The 18113-nt window shown below is 39.0% G+C and overlaps 1 protein-coding gene across 4 annotated transcripts in view; it reads left to right on the top strand.

Moving 5' to 3' along the window:
• The window catches only part of LOC124608169 (long-chain fatty acid transport protein 1-like), a 391222-nt gene extending 377637 nt beyond the window's left edge, over window positions 1-13585 (top strand). For all 4 annotated transcript variants that reach the window (XM_047139965.1, XM_047139964.1, XM_047139966.1 and 1 more), the window contains exons 10-12: window positions 1496-1653; window positions 1997-2150; window positions 12700-13585. In XM_047139965.1, the coding sequence (XP_046995921.1) occupies window positions 1496-1653; window positions 1997-2150; window positions 12700-12854 (467 nt within the window). In that variant the 3' untranslated portion in view covers window positions 12855-13585. The remainder of the gene's footprint in view (window positions 1-1495; window positions 1654-1996; window positions 2151-12699) is intronic.
• Window positions 13586-18113: the final 4528 nt, after the last annotated feature.

Raw genomic sequence — 18113 nt, 5'->3', positions numbered from 1 at the left:
AATCAATTAAAACAAATGGCACACTGATTCTTTTGAGATTGTAGTTGACCAGTTTTCTTCACTATCTTGGCCCATTTTGATTTGCTCTCTAGCTGTAATGATCTCAGTGTTAGGACTTTATATTTAATATTCCATCCCCCCCCCCCCCCCTCCTTTCCTTCCTTCCTTTTTTTCTGGAATTAGTTTTCATTCTGGAAAAGTATGTTCCAGCTTAAAAAAAAAAGTTATCAAATGTAAACCATATATCAAATCTGCAGTACACATGTCCACTACAATAGACAGCTGTTAATGGCACATCTTTGGCATTTTTAATCAGTCCTGAGGCTGCAACAGCATTAAGTCCACTCCAGTGGACACACACTACTGCTGCTGTGCCCTGTGGGCATTTGCAGCCTCAGAAGTGATTCACAACACCAAAGGACCAACTATTAATAGGCTACCCACTGAAGTGGACATTTGCACTGCAGGGTTACAAGAATTCTGTGGCTTATTTAAATAAGTTGTGCAATTCCTACAAGCCTCATCAGAAACAGAAGTTATTATGTTTAAGTTCTTCTGAGCTTGGCTTTGCTGCTGCTATTATTTCACCTCCTCCTCCTCTTTCTCATTCTCCTTCTTCCATTACAACCACATGACATCAAGAGTTTCTTCTTTACAAGTTTATGAAAAAACTTGCTTTTTAGCCTCAGTTTTAATGTTCTCCCTTTGATAGTAGTCTCATCAGAGTCAACTCAACAGTGGGATTCATTTTTTAACCAGTTTGTTCATGAGTGGGACTTCTGACAGTTTATTAATAGTTCTGTGGATAAAAATTCCTTTCTAATTGTTAAATGCCTCATTTACAACTCACCTCATATTCATTTAGTTCATTTAACTTCTGCTTCTCTATAAATCTCCAGTTTCTGATAATAATATCCCAATACAGTAACACACTCAATTTAAAAATTAGTTTCAGCATCTCAGTGCTCTACTAAACAAAGCCCTTCAGGAGGTTGCATGAATTTGCTTGCCTTTAAGCTAAGAACTGACATATTTTGCTATTTACAAGTTAACATGTTTTCTGATGTCTATGTGCTATTCATCAATGAGATGCAGGTAATGGGTTGAAATTTGCAAATTTTGTTAGTAGAACAATACATTTTGTATTCAAGCAACACACATTTTTAAAATGTGTTTATGATGAAAGAACAGGTCACAAACTGAAAATTCATCTAGCAGTATGATATTACAGTAGCTATAAATAGCTATTTTGGAATTTTAGTCACATCATCTACCATTTTCTATTTCATTTTACCACAATTTTCTCCACAACAAAATCGTTTTCTGTTATAATTCCATTATCTGTTTTCTTATCTCCATAACCACATACATTAGTTGTACCAATCTTAAGGTGTATGTATAGCATTTATAATATACTCCCTCATACTATAATTCAATAAAGATAGGGCATATTAAAAGATTAATTTGTGTAGTTTTACAAATATTATATTTTCAGGTGATATTCTTGTAGCAGACAAATGGGGCAATTTATTTTTCAAGGATCGAACAGGAGATACATTCCGCTGGAAGGGTGAAAATGTTTCTACAACAGAAGTAGAAGCTGTTGTTAGTAATGTTGCTAACTACAGGGATTCTGTTGTTTATGGAGTCCAGGTAAATTAGCCTTCTTTCAATAATACTAAAGTAAGATTTTACAAGAAACATGACATAATTGGATTGACAAAGTTAATTATTAGTGCAGTTTGTAACAGCTGCTTAACTCCATGTATTTCACATTCCTGTTGGCTCTTCTTCATGATGGAATCTATAGAAAATGATGCATGAATTAGTGAGTAAGTGAAATATTTCATTCTAACTTAATTTATAGTTTCATGACTGCTCTTTGTGTGTGTGTGTGTGTGTGTGTGTGTGTGTGTGTGTGTGTGTGTGTGTGTGTGTGTGTGTGTGTGTATGTGTGTGTATCTACTATACTAACAATAAGTGTAACACATTGTAGGTGCCGGGGATGGAAGGCAGAGCAGGAATGGTAGCCATTTTAGATGAAGATAGCACCTTAGACCTAAAAGCATTTGCTGAAGGCCTGAAACAGTCTCTGCCATCTTATGCTCGACCTATTTTTCTCAGAATTCTAAAAAAGGTTGACATGACAGGTAAGTTACACATTTATTGCTGCATCAAATTGCAAAGTTATTGTCATTTAAATTAGTTATTTTGTTATAGGTAAAAAATTTCCAGGATGATAAAACAAAACATAAAATAAAGACAGTCAACCATTCATCTGCAAGTGACTGAAAGGACAGTCACACATGACACCCCCCCCCCCCCCCCCGCTCCTCCTCCCCTCCACCCCGTGACAGCTGAGTGGTTGTTGTGGCAAATTCTTGCAGGTGGGACAGAAGGAAGAGGATGATTACAGCAGCATGAGAGGGAGAAGACATGTGAAGGATATTGAGACTAGTGAAATATTTCCCTCAGGACTGAAAGACAGAAGGCTTTGTGACAGTGAAAAAAAAATGTGGATTGATACCGTTAACCCTTTACATCTTGCATATATGCTTTCTACAGTTCGTCTTCAGCACTATATTGTTTTCAGCTTATGTGACTAGCTGTGCAGAGTTCTTCTTGTTCAGCCTGTTATGTAGTGTGTTGAGTTACCTGAGCAGCCTGACTCACCATGTCCTGAACACTTTGACCCCCACTAAGCAAATATTGTTTGATAGAGATGCAAATCATAATGTTTGTTTTGTAGCTAGTGAGGGATAGAAGCCATCTATATTATGGCTCACTTCTTGTAGCACTAAGTTTAGTTTAAAAAATCACCACCCATCTACACCTATAAACACACTCTGCAAACCCCTGTGAAATGCATGGCAGAGGGTACACCCTATTGTGCCAGTTATTAGGGCCTTTTCACATTCCACTCACATATGGTGCAGGGGAAGAAGGATTGTTTCAGTGCCTCTGTTCGTGTTGTGATTAATCCCATCTAGTCCTCACAATCCCTATGGAAGTGACACATAGGCATTCCTGGAATCATATGTTAAAGCCGGTTCTTGAAACTTTGTAAGTAGGCTTTCTCATGATAGCTTACATCTATATTCAAGGGTCTGCCAGCTCATTTTCTTCAGCATCTCTGTGACACTATCCCCCTGGTCACAAACTTGTGACCAGGAAGCCTGCCCTTCTCAATATACATTCTGTATCTCCTGTTAGTCCTATTTGGTAAGGGTCCTACACACTTGAGAAATATTCTGAGATGGGACGCACGAGTGATTTGTAAGCAATCTCCTTTGTGACTGAGTGTGTCTCCCCAGATTTGCCCCATCTCCTACTGATAAACTGAAGTCTGCCATCTGCTTCACCCACAACTGACCCTACATGACCATTCCATCTAACAACCTCTGAAAATGTTACACCCAGATATTTGTGTGAGTTTCCAACTTTGACACATTTATCAGTGTTGTCTGCAAAATGAATAGCAAGGGACCCAACACACTTTCCTGAGATAAATCCAAAGTTCTCTCTACATCTGTCGATGACACTCTATCTGAGATAGCTTGCTACACTGTCCCTACAAATAAATCCTCAATCCAGTGACAAATTTTGCTTGTGATTCTTCAGTTTCTCCCAGTGTATTTGTTGCTTGAACAGTCCATGGTTATACTGCCGGTTCATAGTGTCCAGCGGGCACAATATTTTGGTGATCAGACATGTCGCCATCGTCAGGTGTGCTGACAAACTGAGCTCCTGAGGGCGGGTGGCCGATTTAAATCCCCTCCCCCCGCGGGCCATTCCCTTCGCCGTCCGCACCCGCACGCCGATGGTCGCGAAGACGTGGGCGTCGGAATCTGTCATAGCGTCAATGTGCTTGCTACATCCGCCCTGGTCGCCAGTTTGTACTTCTTGCTAGGAGTCTTCTTAATTACATTCAATGCTGGGTCCCAAGCCTTGCTGAGATTGTAGCCGCAATCTCGGTTGATAAGATCTTCCCTGGTGTGAATTTCGATAGCCTCCCTTATAACACTGTCCCAATATTGAGAGGTCTGAGCCAGGATCTTGGTATGCTCATAATCCATCTTGTGTTTCTCGGACAAACGGTGCTCTGCTACCACCGACTTATTTGGATATTTCAGTCAAGTGTGCCCTTGATGTTCTCGGCAACGATCTGCGATGGTGCATACTGTTTGCCCGATATAAGTCTTCCCACACTCACAGGGAATTTGGTTTATGCCAGCCTTCCTCAAACCAAGGTCATCTTTCGCACTTCCCAGTAATGCCCGTGTTTTATTGGGTGGGTAAAAGACAGTTTTAACTCGATGTTTCTTTAATATACAGCCGATTTTCACTGATAGTGTGCCATTGTATGGAATAAAGGTAGTGGCTACGTCTTCTTCCATGACTTCATCCATCTCCACAGGTTGTGCTGTGGTGGTGGGACAGAGAGCGTGTCTAATCTGCCATTCCAAGCACCCGTTTTTTTGGAATATGGTTTAGAGGTGTTAGAATTCCTGGGGCAGATTCTTTGCATCTGAGATGCTGCGCATCCTGTGTACTAGTGTTTTTAGTACTCCAATCCTCTGAGAAGGGTGGTGGCAGCTGTCTGCATGCAGGTACAGGTTAGTGTGGGTTTTCTTCCCATACACACTGTGGCTCAGGGTACCATCAGCTCTTCTCTTGACCATGACATACAGGAATGGTAATCTTCCTTCTGCTTCAGTCTCCATAGTGAATTTGATTTTTGGATGTATGGAGTTTAGTTGTGTAAGGAAATCCAGGAGCTTGTCCCTACCATGGGGCCAGATGACGAGTGTGTCATCGACATAACGGAAGAAACAAGTAGGTTTCCAATTGGATGATGCCAAGGCTTCCTCCTCGAAGTACTCCATGTACAAATTTGTGACCACCAGCGAGAGTGGGCTGCCCATTGCGACTCCATCTGTTTGCTCATAGTATTCCCCATTAAACAGAAAATACGTTGAGGTCAAGACATGCCTAAAGAGTACGGTGGTCTTCTCGTCAAATTTCTGCCCAATAAGCTCGACTGACTCTCGAAATGCACCCTGGTGAATAGTGAAACCCCGTCGACTCCTAGCAAGAAGTACGAACTGGCGACCAGGGTGGACGCTACGACAGATTCCGATGCCCACATCTTTGCGACTGCCGGCGTGCGGGCACGGAAGGTGATGAGAGCAGCCCATGGGGGGAGGGGATTTAAATCAGCCGCCCACTCTAAGGAGATTAGTTCGTCAGCGCACCTGATGATGGCAACATTTCTTATCCCCAAAATATTGTGCCCGTTGGACACTATGAACCAGCAGTATACCCATGGACTGTTCGAGTAAATTTTGCTTGATACCCTGTGCAACTGTACATTTGATAATAAGCATTGGTGTGGTACTGAGTCAAATGCATTCACAAATCTAGAAGTACTGCATCTAACTGACTGCATTGATCCATGGCTTTCAGTATGTCAAGTGAGAAAAGTGCTAGTTATGTCTCACATAATTGGTGTTTCTGAAATCCATGTTGGTTGGTATAGAGGAGGTCATTCTGTTTGTGATACTTCATTTTATTTGAGTTTAGAATATGTTCTAAGATTCTGCAAGTGGATCGCAAGGATATTGGGTGGTAGTTCTTGAATCACTTCTGCTAACCTGTGCTTTTTTCCAGCTACGGGGCACCGTTGTTTGTTCGAAGGATTTATGATAGATTATAGTTAACAGAGTGGGGAACTAAGCTGCAAGTTGGGTATAGAATCTGATAGGGATTTCATGGGACTCTGGGGCTTGGTTCAGTTTAGTGATTTCAGATGTTGTCAATACCACTGACTCTAATATACATTTCAATCCTCCTTTCAGTGATATGAGAATTAAATTTGGCAATGCTCCTGCATTTTCCTTTATAAAGGATCATTTTAAAACAGAGTTAACCATTTCTGCTTTTGTTTTGCTATCCATAATTTCAAGTCTGGTCTCTTCTGTGAGTATCTGGACACTAACTTCGGTGCCACTAACATCTTTTACACATGACCAGACTTTCTTTGTGTTTTGAGACAGATCATTCAGAACTATTCTGCTATGGTAGTGATTAAAAGTTTCACATATTGCTCTCTTGACAGCCAAATGCATTTCACTCAGTATCTCTCTACCTATACTCCTGCATTCTTTTTAATACCAATTCTTTGCCATCATGAACTGTTGCACTGGTTACATATCTAGCCAGTGCATCATCAACTGTTCTTTTACACTTGAGCCATAGTTCATCTACATACTCCTTTCCTGAGCTAAACGTTTCACGTTCTTCATTGAGATATGACACTACAACTTCTTTGTCTAGTTTACTGAGCATACAGATCTCCCTGCCTGTTGTAGCTGGCCTGTGTACTTTGATATTCATTGTTGCTATAGCTGCCTTGTGGTCACAAATACCAGTTTTGATGTGGACTTCCTAAAAGAGGTCTGGTCTATTTGTTGCCATTAGACCCAACACATTTCCATCATGAGTGGGGTTCTGAACTGTGTGTTCAAATAATTTTCACGGGATGTCTTGGCATGCCCACTGTTAAATAAAACCTGTAATTATCCCAATTAATAGTTAAATGGCTAAAGTCTCCTCTGATAACTACAATATGGTTAAGGAATTTTCATACAAGTGAACTGAGGTTTTTGGTTACATAAGGAAGCAAGTCTGGCAGTTGTTAGAAGGATCCCCTTACAATTTTTGATCACCCTAGACATTGAGTCATGTCCAGACAAGCTCGCGTGCAACTCCAATTTCTGTCTTGGTCGGTGTGAGTTCCTTGTCTACTTTGACAAATTCAACATCTACACTTCCCAATCTTTCTCCACTTGCTTGAATTTTCCCCAAAATTCTCACTACTGTCAATTTCAGGTTGTAATCAACTTTCTGTACCTGGTACTATGTTAGTTTCACAACCTTTCAGGAGTGCTTCAAACTCTAGCACTTAAATGTGAATGCTTCGGCAGTTAATCACTAGGAGCATATGTCTTTGGATATTACACTGATACTCCTGGGTTTCATGCTGCTCTTATTATCTAGACTGGATGGAGAGTTGTTGCAACTAGCAGAGAGAATTACCAGATTATAGTTAGACAAGAGGCTAACTCAGCCACAAATTCAGTATAGAATCTGATAGGGAGTCCACCAGGCTCTGGTGCTTTGTTCAACTTTAATGATTTCAGCTGTTTCTCAATGCCACTGACACTAATACTTATTTCATTCAACTTTTCAGTGGTACATGGATTAAATTGATGCTGGGTTTTCCTTTGTAAAGGAACATTTTAAAACAGAGTTAAGCATTTCAGATTTTGCTTTGCTACCATCAATTTCAGTTCCTGTCTCATTTGCTAGGGACTGGACACTAACTTTGGTGCCACTGACAGCGTTTTCGTATAACCAGAATTTCTTTGGGTTTTGTAGAATATTCTGCTACGATAGTCGCTGAAGTTATCACACATTGCTGTCTTGACAACGAAACATGTTTCACTCAGCATCTCTCGTATTCTTTCAGCATATCTCATTCCTGTCACATGTCTTTTAATAACGATATGCCTTTTCTGTTTAGGTGCTCAATTATTCTGTGCCATAAGGAACCTTTTGGAGAGTATAAAGAATGGCTTGCAACTTTATCTATGTCTTTAACAGTATCTGACTTGAAAATTTCCCTTTCACTTGTCACCATTACTGCAGTTTTCCCATACTGGTTAACTATTGTTATTCCATTTCTACCAAAGGTCACTCTGTTGCCTTTCTTGGCTATTTCACTTACAGATAACAAGTTAGTTGCAACATATTTTATGTAGTAAACATCATGTGCCATAACACTTTCTGGTTCTCTGTTTAAAATTCCATTGCGATAAACTTTCCTAGCAAGCTGACGTTGTAACTTGGAGCCATCCACAGTAGATATATCCATATGTGTCTTAATAGTAACATCATAGAATATCCATTCTGGTTAGCCTTTACTCATTACTGCAAAAGAGTAATAAATAGTAATACCATAAAATATTAATTCTGGTTAGCTTTTACTCGTTACTGCAAAAGAGTAATAAATGGAGAGTGCCTTACTTTGATTAGCAGTTCTCTTCCTGGGCAATTTGCTTCATATCTTCTTTCCTTTGTACTTGACCATGAGCTGCATTGGATGTGGTATGACCCATTTGCTGACCATTGTTACACTTGAGTGGCTTCTCATTTTCTTCATAGAATAAAGTGCTGTAGCTGTTTCCTTGTTCAAAGTAAGGCATATTGACATACTTTTATGCTTGCAGGCTCTTTGCTTTTACATTGTCTCCCATAATTGGTATGTCTGAGCTTTCTAACTCCATATTCATGCCTCGACATGTGCAAGACACCATCATTTGTGGATCCGACTATGGTAACTTCCAAAAATTTTTTACATTATATTGACAGGTTTCAAAAATATACATGTTTTCTTGTCAACATATAATGAAATCATGGAACAATTAGTTCTGAATGATAATACAGTAGCCAAACTGCCTAAAATGTGCAAGTTAAGTTTAAAAGGTGTGGTACATTTTTCACAGCATTCAAAAATGTTTGAAAATACACCATATATCATGATGCACATGAGTACTGACCCAATCAGTGTAATGTATGTGAAAACAACATGAACAGTAGAATGTTAGAACCTTGAATCAGATTTGTCTGGCTAACGCAGTCTCCCACAAATAAAAAATTCCTAAGTCGGCGTACCCATGTAAATAATTGTACAAGCTGCACTGATTTTTTTTTTCTTTCCTTCACTTGATTGAATATGTGACAATTTCTTCAGTGGCATGCCAAAGAAGAATGCTGCACGTCAATTTATCTTAGTCAAAGTTGTACAGCACCAACGAAGCACATCTTCTGTTTGTGGCAGCTACCACTGCATGTTCACTGCGAAGAACAGCAATAACATTTTTGTGCCATTGTTGGTGAATCTGTTTCAAATCAATAGGGACATAAGGAGACCATGATATTTCATAGTTTCAGTGAATGATGGACCGTCACTTTGGGGAATGAAAATATTGTTATCCATTGGGTTCCTATAATGATTCATCAGTCTTGGCAAAATATTTGATGGAAACTCTTCAATCCAATACTCATCATTGGCTGGTTCATAGAAAGAAGATTTGTTGCGGTTATGAGAAGAAAAGACATTGGGGATCTGTTTATGGAGTATATGGGGCAAGATCAGTTGAAGGTTGAGATTTATGTGTGGTTCTCTGCTTCTGTATCTCATCTGCAGAGTAGTGGATGACACTCTTCATCCTTTTGTACATAGATCAAATAATACACTCCTGGAAATTGAAATAAGAACACCGTGAATTCATTGTCCCAGGAAGGGGAAACTTTATTGACACATTCCTGGGGTCAGATACATCACATGATCACACTGACAGAACCACAGGCACATAGACACAGGCAACAGAGCATGCACAATGTCGGCACTGGTACAGTGTATATCCACCTTTCGCAGCAATGCAGGCTGCTATTCTCCCATGGAGACGATCGTAGAGATGCTGGATGTAGTCCTGTGGAACGGCTTGCCATGCCATTTCCACCTGGCGCCTCAGCTGGACCAGCGTTCGTGCTGGACGTGCAGACCGCGTGAGACGACGCTTCATCCAGTCCCAAACATGCTCAATGGGGGACAGATCCGGAGATCTTGCTGGCCAGGGTAGTTGACTTACACCTTCTAGAGCACGTTGGGTGGCACGGGACACATGCGGACGTGCATTGTCCTGTTGGAACAGCAAGTTCCCTTGCCGGTCTAGGAATGGTAGAACGATGGGTTCGATGACGGTTTGGATGTACCGTGCACTATTCAGTGTCCCCTCGACGATCACCAGTGGTGTACGGCCAGTGTAGGAGATCGCTCCCCACACCATGATGCCGAGTGTTGGCCCTGTGTGCCTCGGTCGTATGCAGTCCTGATTGTGGCGCTCACCTGCACGGCGCCAAACGCGCATACGACCATCATTGGCACCAAGGCAGAAGCGACTCTCATCGCTGAAGACGACACGTCTCCATTCGTCCCTCCATTCACGCCTGTCGCGACACCACTGGAGGCGGGCTGCACGATGTTGGGGCGTGAGCGGAAGACGGCCTAACGGTGTGCGGGACCGTAGCCCAGCTTCATGGAGACGGTTGCGAATGGTCCTCGCCGATACCCCAGGAGCAACAGTGTCCCTAATTTGCTGGGAAGTGGCGGTGCGGTCCCCTACGGCACTGCGTAGGATCCTACGGTCTTGGGGTGCATCCGTGCGTCGCTGCGGTCCGGTCCCAGGTCGACGGGCACGTGCACCTTCCGCCGACCACTGGCGACAACATCGATGTACTGTGGAGACCTCACGCCCCACGTGTTGAGCAATTCGGCGTTACGTCCACCCGGCCTCCCGCATGCCCACTATACGCCCTCGCTCAAAGTCCGTCAACTGCACATGCGGTTCACGTCCACGCTGTCGCGGCATGCTACCAATGTTAAAGACTGCGATGGAGCTCCGTATGCCACGGCAAACTGGCTGACACTGACGGCGGCGGTGCACAAATGCTGCGCAGCTAGCGCCATTCGACGGCCAACACCGCGGTTCCTGGTGTGTCCGCTGTGCCGTGCGTGTGATCATTGCTTGTACAGCCCTCTCGCAGTGTCCGGAGCAAGTATGGTGGGTCTGACACACCGGTGTCAATGTGTTCTTTTTTCCATTTCCAGGAGTGTATTTGACATTGTGCCAGTGCCTTGATTCTTTTATATGTCTGACTTAAGACTTGGTTGAGAGTATCTGATGCTTAGTCATTAGCACACCAAGGAAGTTTGTGATATAGCTTAGTTGTCTTAATCACTGCATCACCTTGCTCAAGGATCATAAGTACTGTGTAGAAATATACAGCCTCTCACACTGTATGAAATGCATTAAACATAAATAAAGAATTGACAGAAGCATTACAAACTGATTCGGATACAGTTAACAGTTCTTTTGTGATTATGTTGGTGAAACAGGTAAATTTCTTAGACTGACTTCTGCAGTGCATTGCTGTTTACAGGTATTAGAATATGAATCAATTTGTTTGGTTTACAGTTTTCTGAAATGTACAGTTTTATATTTCTGAATATTGAAAGCAAGTTTCCAATCTTTGCACCATCATATCAAGATCTTGAGCAACAGTTCCTTTACGTGTTCCTGCACAGAGAAAAGTGTTTAAAGTTCCTGCGAGAGATATACACTGAGGTGACAAAAGTCATGGGATACCTACTAACTTCATGTCAGACTCCTTTTTGCTCAGCATAGTGCAGCAACCTCATGTGGCACGGACTACACAAGTCACTGGGAGTCCTCTGCAGAAATATGCTGCCTCTGTAGTTGTCCATAATTGCAAAAGTGTTGCCGGTGCAGCATTTTGAGTATGAACTGACCTCTCAGTTACGTGCCATAAATGTGTGTGGACAAATTATTCACTCAAGTTGTCCAGAATGTGCTACAAACACAGGTGCAGCAGGTGATGTCAGGCTATTAGCAGAGGCACTCGCATTGGTCATGTGCTGCCATAGTCCATTAACAACAAATTTCTCTGCACTGTCCTAACAGATACATTCGTCATACATCCCACATCAATTTTTGCAGTTATTTCACACAGCATTGATTCTGACAGCACCAACAACTCTACACTGACACTGTTATTCTCGGTTGTTAAGTGCAGGCCGCTGGCTGCTGTGCTGTGTGTGGTGAGAGGTAATGCACTCTTGACACTGTGGATCTTGGAATTTTGAATTCCCTAACAATTTTCAAAATGGAATGTCCCATGCATCTAGCTCCAACTACCAGACTGCTTCAAAGTCTGTTAATCCCCATCATGCAGCCATAATAATGTCGGACACTTTTGCACATGAAACTGAGTACAAATGAAGCTCCACAAATGCACTGCCCTGTTGTTCAGTTTCAACAGCCTGACATTATACCATACAACGAGAGCATTTGCCAGATTGCATCATGTCTGAAGTGTTTCAATCTACAGATCCTCCTAAAAAAATTCACACTTCCTCTACCCCTTCCTCTACTAAGCCCTATTTAGTAGTACCTGCTATTTCATATCATCTTATAGTAAAAAAGTTAATTTACTTTAGTTATAACTCATTCTAATTAGGATAGTCTAGGTAAAATATCAGCCAAATTGAAACTCCTGAGAGTGAAGATCTCAACATATTTTAGTTGTTCTATGTCCACTAAGTAATTAATATGGAACAACTGCAAATACTCATATTTTTTCCTTTCCATTTATTTTCACACCATCATATGATACTAGCTACTAAGACCGTCATATGATACTAGCCACTAAGACCGTCATATGATACTAGCCACTAAGCCATGTAACATTCATTTGTCATATTAAGTTAAACAGTTCTCCACTACTTCTATAATCTCCTTCTTACTTGCTTTCTTTAATAACTTCCCCAACTCAGTTATTTTTTAAATACAACTTTTATTATTCGATACAACCTTCTCTTCCAGTTTACAGAAGCATATTCTTATTTTAAAAAATCCGATATTTAATTCTTATGTTTGGCATAACTGTTTTACTGCCACTTACATTTTCTGTTTTTATATATTTCAGTAGTTTTAAATACACATCCAAAGCTGAAGTGGCTCACTCATATTAAATTCCTTTAATATTTTTTAGGTACCTATAAACTGAAGAAAAAAGATCTTCAGGATGAAGGCTTTGATCCTACAAACATCAAAGATAGATTGTATTACCTCTCTTCCAATGGGACATATGAGCTTCTCACAGAGGATGTGTTCTCACAAATAAATAATGGAAAGATAAGATTCTAGAAAACATTTCTCATTTAAAAGGTTAAACTGCATGAAGGAAAGAGAAATCAAAGTTCAGCAAACATTACCTACTACAGGATGAAGTTCCTCAAAAGCTGAATCAGAATTGCTGCTCTTACATGGAAACTGAAGTTGATACATAGTTTATTTTGTACTTTAAAATAATGTGAAAAATTTGTTAAGTGTTACCATCAACACGGACAGAGTGTGAGGTCAAGTATAAGTGTTTTATTCCTTCAGTGAAGGACAGGAACATGAATGTAAAATGACTGAAGTTATAGACATGCTACATTTGTTGTAATATGTGTCAGTTTTAAGAATATATGGATTCCTATTGGTAAAAAATAATTTTTTAAAATATCTAACCAAAATATTTTTAACAGAAATCAACATCAGAAACTTATTTTACATATCAGGTTGTTTCTCTGATGGAAACTAATGTGTTCAGAGTATAGTAAAATTCATAAACTCATAGACGTATGAGGGCTTACAGTGCACATTTTAAAAGGACCGAGGCAAAACTTGGTCATTAAAGACAGAATGAGGTTGGGTTTCAGACAAAGACTGAATGTTTATAACTCTATAAAGATGTAAAAGAAAGGTGTTATGCAATGGATGTCTTGTATGAGTTGAGTAAAAGCTTGTAAGTGACTTAAATCATGAGAAACATAGAATGAAACTTCTTTTGTGCAGCAGGATGTGTACTTCAATACAAGCTCGTGTGAAGCTGACACTGTATTCTGTATTAGAACTCAAACTTACATCCCTGCCTTCTGTGAGCAAAACTCACATCAACTGGCAGTCAGATATCCAAACCCACATAACAAACCAACTGTAATGTATAGTGTTATCACAGAACGTATAAAGTTTCAGTTTAAAGTTACAGACTGGTACACAATTTTATGTACTTTATACATTTTTCATTTAGGCTCAGAATTTCGAAGAATATATAATTATTCATTTACTTTTATTTTTATTACTGCAAACTAAAATGGCAGTATGAAAATCAAAATAGCTGTATAAAGTAGAAATTATGACTGAAAAATTTACATTCCAGAAACATTTTCTTTAAAATAATTATGTCAGTCATTTTTATAAAGGTGCAATTGCAATGTGATAAAACTGCAGAGCGTTAAGACTAGACGTTAAATTTTGGTATACTATAAAACAATGCAGGAAAAATACTGAAAATAGAAAAATTTTAACCTATTATTTTGTGTAGAAATAGACTTCACTGTGAGCTGACAATTCAACAGCATCTGTTTCACACACTAATTTTTTTCTGTCTTCTTAATGTTCCTTCTCCCCTCTGTTTGTTCCATCATTGTTCTTAATGTAATAGCATTTTTTGAGTCTTAATTAATTTATATTTTCATAACAAGCTGGAAATGATATTTCATTAATTACAGTGAAATTTAATTTAATGAAAGAGGTCATATCACAGTCAGAATGACATACCACTCTCAGATGTTTAACAAATAACTACTACCCTTTTTAAAATGAGTAGAAAAATATGAAAATGTTAGTTGTTATTTTCCACTGCCAATCCTGTTGATTTAACTTTATTGTTAGGAAAATGTGAACTGTTGTAACTGTCTCATTTTGTACAGTATACCTTAATATTTAGATACCAGTAATCCACAGAAATTTCTTAATGATTTGATCACAAGAGAAATTTTGTTTACAAAATTATTTTGTTTGTCAGTTTTACGATATTAACATGACTGCCTCTTCACTTTATTTTTTTTATAAAACCATACAAATAAGCAGCATTCTGTAGTCCTCAATGAAACAAACAAAGCCATTTTTACTCTCCTCCTGTACGACGTGCTTCAAACAGTAGTCTCTTTAATGGAAGAATGGTTGGATTTTTTTAAATTTTAGAACCTATTGACCAAAGAGAAGAAATAGTTATCAAGCTTCATTGTCATAATGGCAGTATGTTTCATGTTTTGATGTATGCAGAAGTAGGAAGTGCCTGCCTTGGATATTACTTCTTATGTGGGCAGTATGTTGTTTATAGATGTACATTTCTTTTCTCTGTAATTTTTATACAAAATCATGAGAAACAAAGACATGAGTTGAATAAAACTTTAAAAATTTAAGATAATGGCTTGGATATGAATATGGAATTGATCATTTTTAAGATATGGAAAAGACTGACCAATGGAAGTTCAGGAACACTGAAGAAAATTTGTAACTGAAAAGCATTTGATGTGTGGTAGAACATAGCTTTGTGTGCATGTAAAAGCTTTAATGGTGTTCTTTTCCCCTTCTTTGTATAACAAATCTGTCGTGTTTTGTGTGTGTGTGTGTGTGTGTGTGTGTGTGTGTGTGTGTGATGGTGTTTTTATTGTTTTATGAAGAAGGCATGTACTTTAAATGTGGTTACTCCCTTCAGCTGTTTTGGCACAAATGTTTCATATTTCCTTTAAGTGTGCACGCAGGTACAAATGTTAGTTGCTAGTGACTTAATTTTGAGTGTAAAGAATAGAGAAAGCAGCAGTTATTTTTACAGTTTATTTTTTATTCAATAAAATGTAAACCCATTACTTTATGAGTGTATCATTATTGCTGACTATATGATTATTCACAAACACTTTTTCTGTAGTAGAAGGCTACTAACTTACAGTACTCAACTATCCAGTTCAAGCTTGCTTAAATGCCATACATTATAACTGATTTGAACAAGAAGTTATTTCTATAGCAGAAATTAGTAGTAAAACAACAAAATTATTGGCTGACGTATGGTTTATTTGTTAAGTATTCAGTAATCAGTTTATTCTCCATTGACCACTTACAGCGGAATAGGTCTGAACATTAAATATGCAATTAACAATAACTTTACAGTAAAGTTTTTACAATTTAATTCCTTTTCTTTTAGGAATATTCTTATATACTAATGTCAAAGATTATTTCAAAATATTCTGTTATCTTATAAAATGGGTGTTTGAGTAACCAGTCATAAACCTTACGTTTGAAAATATTACTGGTCAGTGACCGAGCAGATGCTGGAAGTTTATTGAAGAGTTTTAAACTCATTATTTTGTGTGAGTTTGGAGTCTTTGTGAGTCTGTGTCTTGGTATGTCGAAGTCCAGTTTGCCTCTGGTGTTGTGGGGATGTATGTTCTCTCTGGTCTCAAACTCATTTAAGTTGCTTTTGACATAAAGCAGTGCTGTGTAGATGTATGGATTCACAACAGTTAATATCATGTGCTTGATAAAGAGGGGGCGGCAGTGTTCCTTGGGCTTAGCTTTGCTCATTATTCTGATTACTTTTTTTTTAATTTTCAGAATTTCACTGACAAAGCAAGAATGTCCCCATAACAATATGCCATAGGAAATGTGTGACTGAAAGAGGCCAAAATATACCACCTTTAGATACTCATCAGTGACTACATCTGTCAGTCTCCGGATGAGATAATACACTCTTGCTGTTCTCTTGCAGATGTGGCTGATGTGTTCCTCCCAGTTTAATTTTGAATCAATGTGGAATCCTAACAATTTTATTGATTTGCTTTCAACAGCTGTAGTTAAGCCCAAAATTAGTTCTTGTGTTTTATCCGGATCACACAGGAGTTCATTAGAAGAAAACCAATCCATTACTAGTTCTAGTTTTTCCTGTGTTGCCTGATGCAGTTGTGTTGTGTCATGGTGTGTATTGAGCAATGTTGTATCATCTGCATAACACACAATTGAATTTGCTCCTGCATGGTAAGGTAAGTCATTAATTGCAATGATGAACAGAAAAGGACCTAGGACCGAGCCCTGAGGCACTCCAGTCCGAACTTCCTTCAGTGAGGAGCATCCATTTTTAATTGATACAAACTGTCTCCTGTTACTTAAGTATGATTCGATTACATCCAAAGATGGTTTGTGTATGCCATAAAATAACAAATTGGACATAAAATTTTGTAGTTATGTAATGTTTGTATGTTTAACAAGAAGGCATAACATAGGCCTGTAATGTTGAACATCTATATGAATTTATTAAAAAAAATTATCCTCTTTTGCACAGTATAGTTGCAATGCTCAAGCAACTAGCAGCAATAGGAAATGCAATACACTCGGGAGACTTTGAAATGGATTGCTTATAGCAACTAATTCACATTGCAAGCTACCTTGAAAACAAACCAAGGGGCCAAAAAAGGTGATGAACAAAATTATAGATGTGCATAATTTGTACTTTGTGGTTGGTTCGTTGCTTTAAAGAGGGGGGAGAGGAAGGGACCAAACTGCCAGGTCATCGGTCCCTCTACTTTGTGGCAGTCATGGGAGATATAAGATGGTTTCTGAAGAAATTTAATACCAGTTCATCTTTAATTCACCATCAAAAACTGAATATCCTTTTTGTCAGTCAGCTGTGATACATTGTCATGAACTGTAGTTCTTAAAAGCTATTTTGAACAGAAGATCACAGATAGTAGGGCAGTTTCATAATAAGGACGAAAAATGTTACCACCCAGAAGACTGGTCTTGGTAGAAAGTTCTCTGAAAAATTCCCAAAATTGTGTTCTAGAAAACAACTGTTTCTACATCTACGTCTGAAACAATTTGATTAATTTTATTGATGTGACATAAAAGATGCTAATGAAAGCAAAGTATGGACCAACATTGTGAACTATATGATAATGGCATTAGGCCAAGTTGATGCCTACACGAGTCTACTAAGCGTACAGTACAATATATAGCAATTTATGTGATACTGTTGTCACAACCAGGAGCTGTGCTCTATATGAGGATGGTGCTGAAACTCTGTGATGGTCAGCTGTCTGATGGCAACTGGGATGAAAACCTGCATTTTAGCTGACCTTATACAGGTTGAACTGTAGAATCTAGAACCTTTTTGTTTTTTACAATAGTATAACAGCTGATGTAACGCATACAACAGAAGTCAGATAATTCCTTCACATAGGGCTAAGCCCTAACTCGTTTTCATCAGTTTGCAGATTGTAGTGGAGTATGTCATTTCAACTTCAGATTTACGTCATTGGTTCCAGAACAGATGGTTCTACATTAACAGCATTAGTCTACAACAAAGAATAGTTACTTATACATGAATCTAAAACAATTTTGTTGTGTATGCCCAAGCAGCAGACTGCCATCGTAACTCCACCCAAAGTTGATGAAGGTTATACATTAGGTTAGGCTTTATTGGTATAACTTGAGCAAGTCACCGATTATACCTGTTAATGGACAATGTCCACCTGCTGGCACCATTGTGGACAATACTTAGCACCACATTCAGACTATGCCCAA

The sequence above is a fragment of the Schistocerca americana genome, chromosome 1 (assembly GCF_021461395.2).
Source record: "Schistocerca americana isolate TAMUIC-IGC-003095 chromosome 1, iqSchAmer2.1, whole genome shotgun sequence".
In the NCBI taxonomy this organism is placed as follows: Eukaryota; Metazoa; Arthropoda; class Insecta; order Orthoptera; family Acrididae; genus Schistocerca; species Schistocerca americana.
Note: the sequence above shows the minus strand (reverse complement) of the source record. Positions and strands in the feature narration are given on the sequence as shown.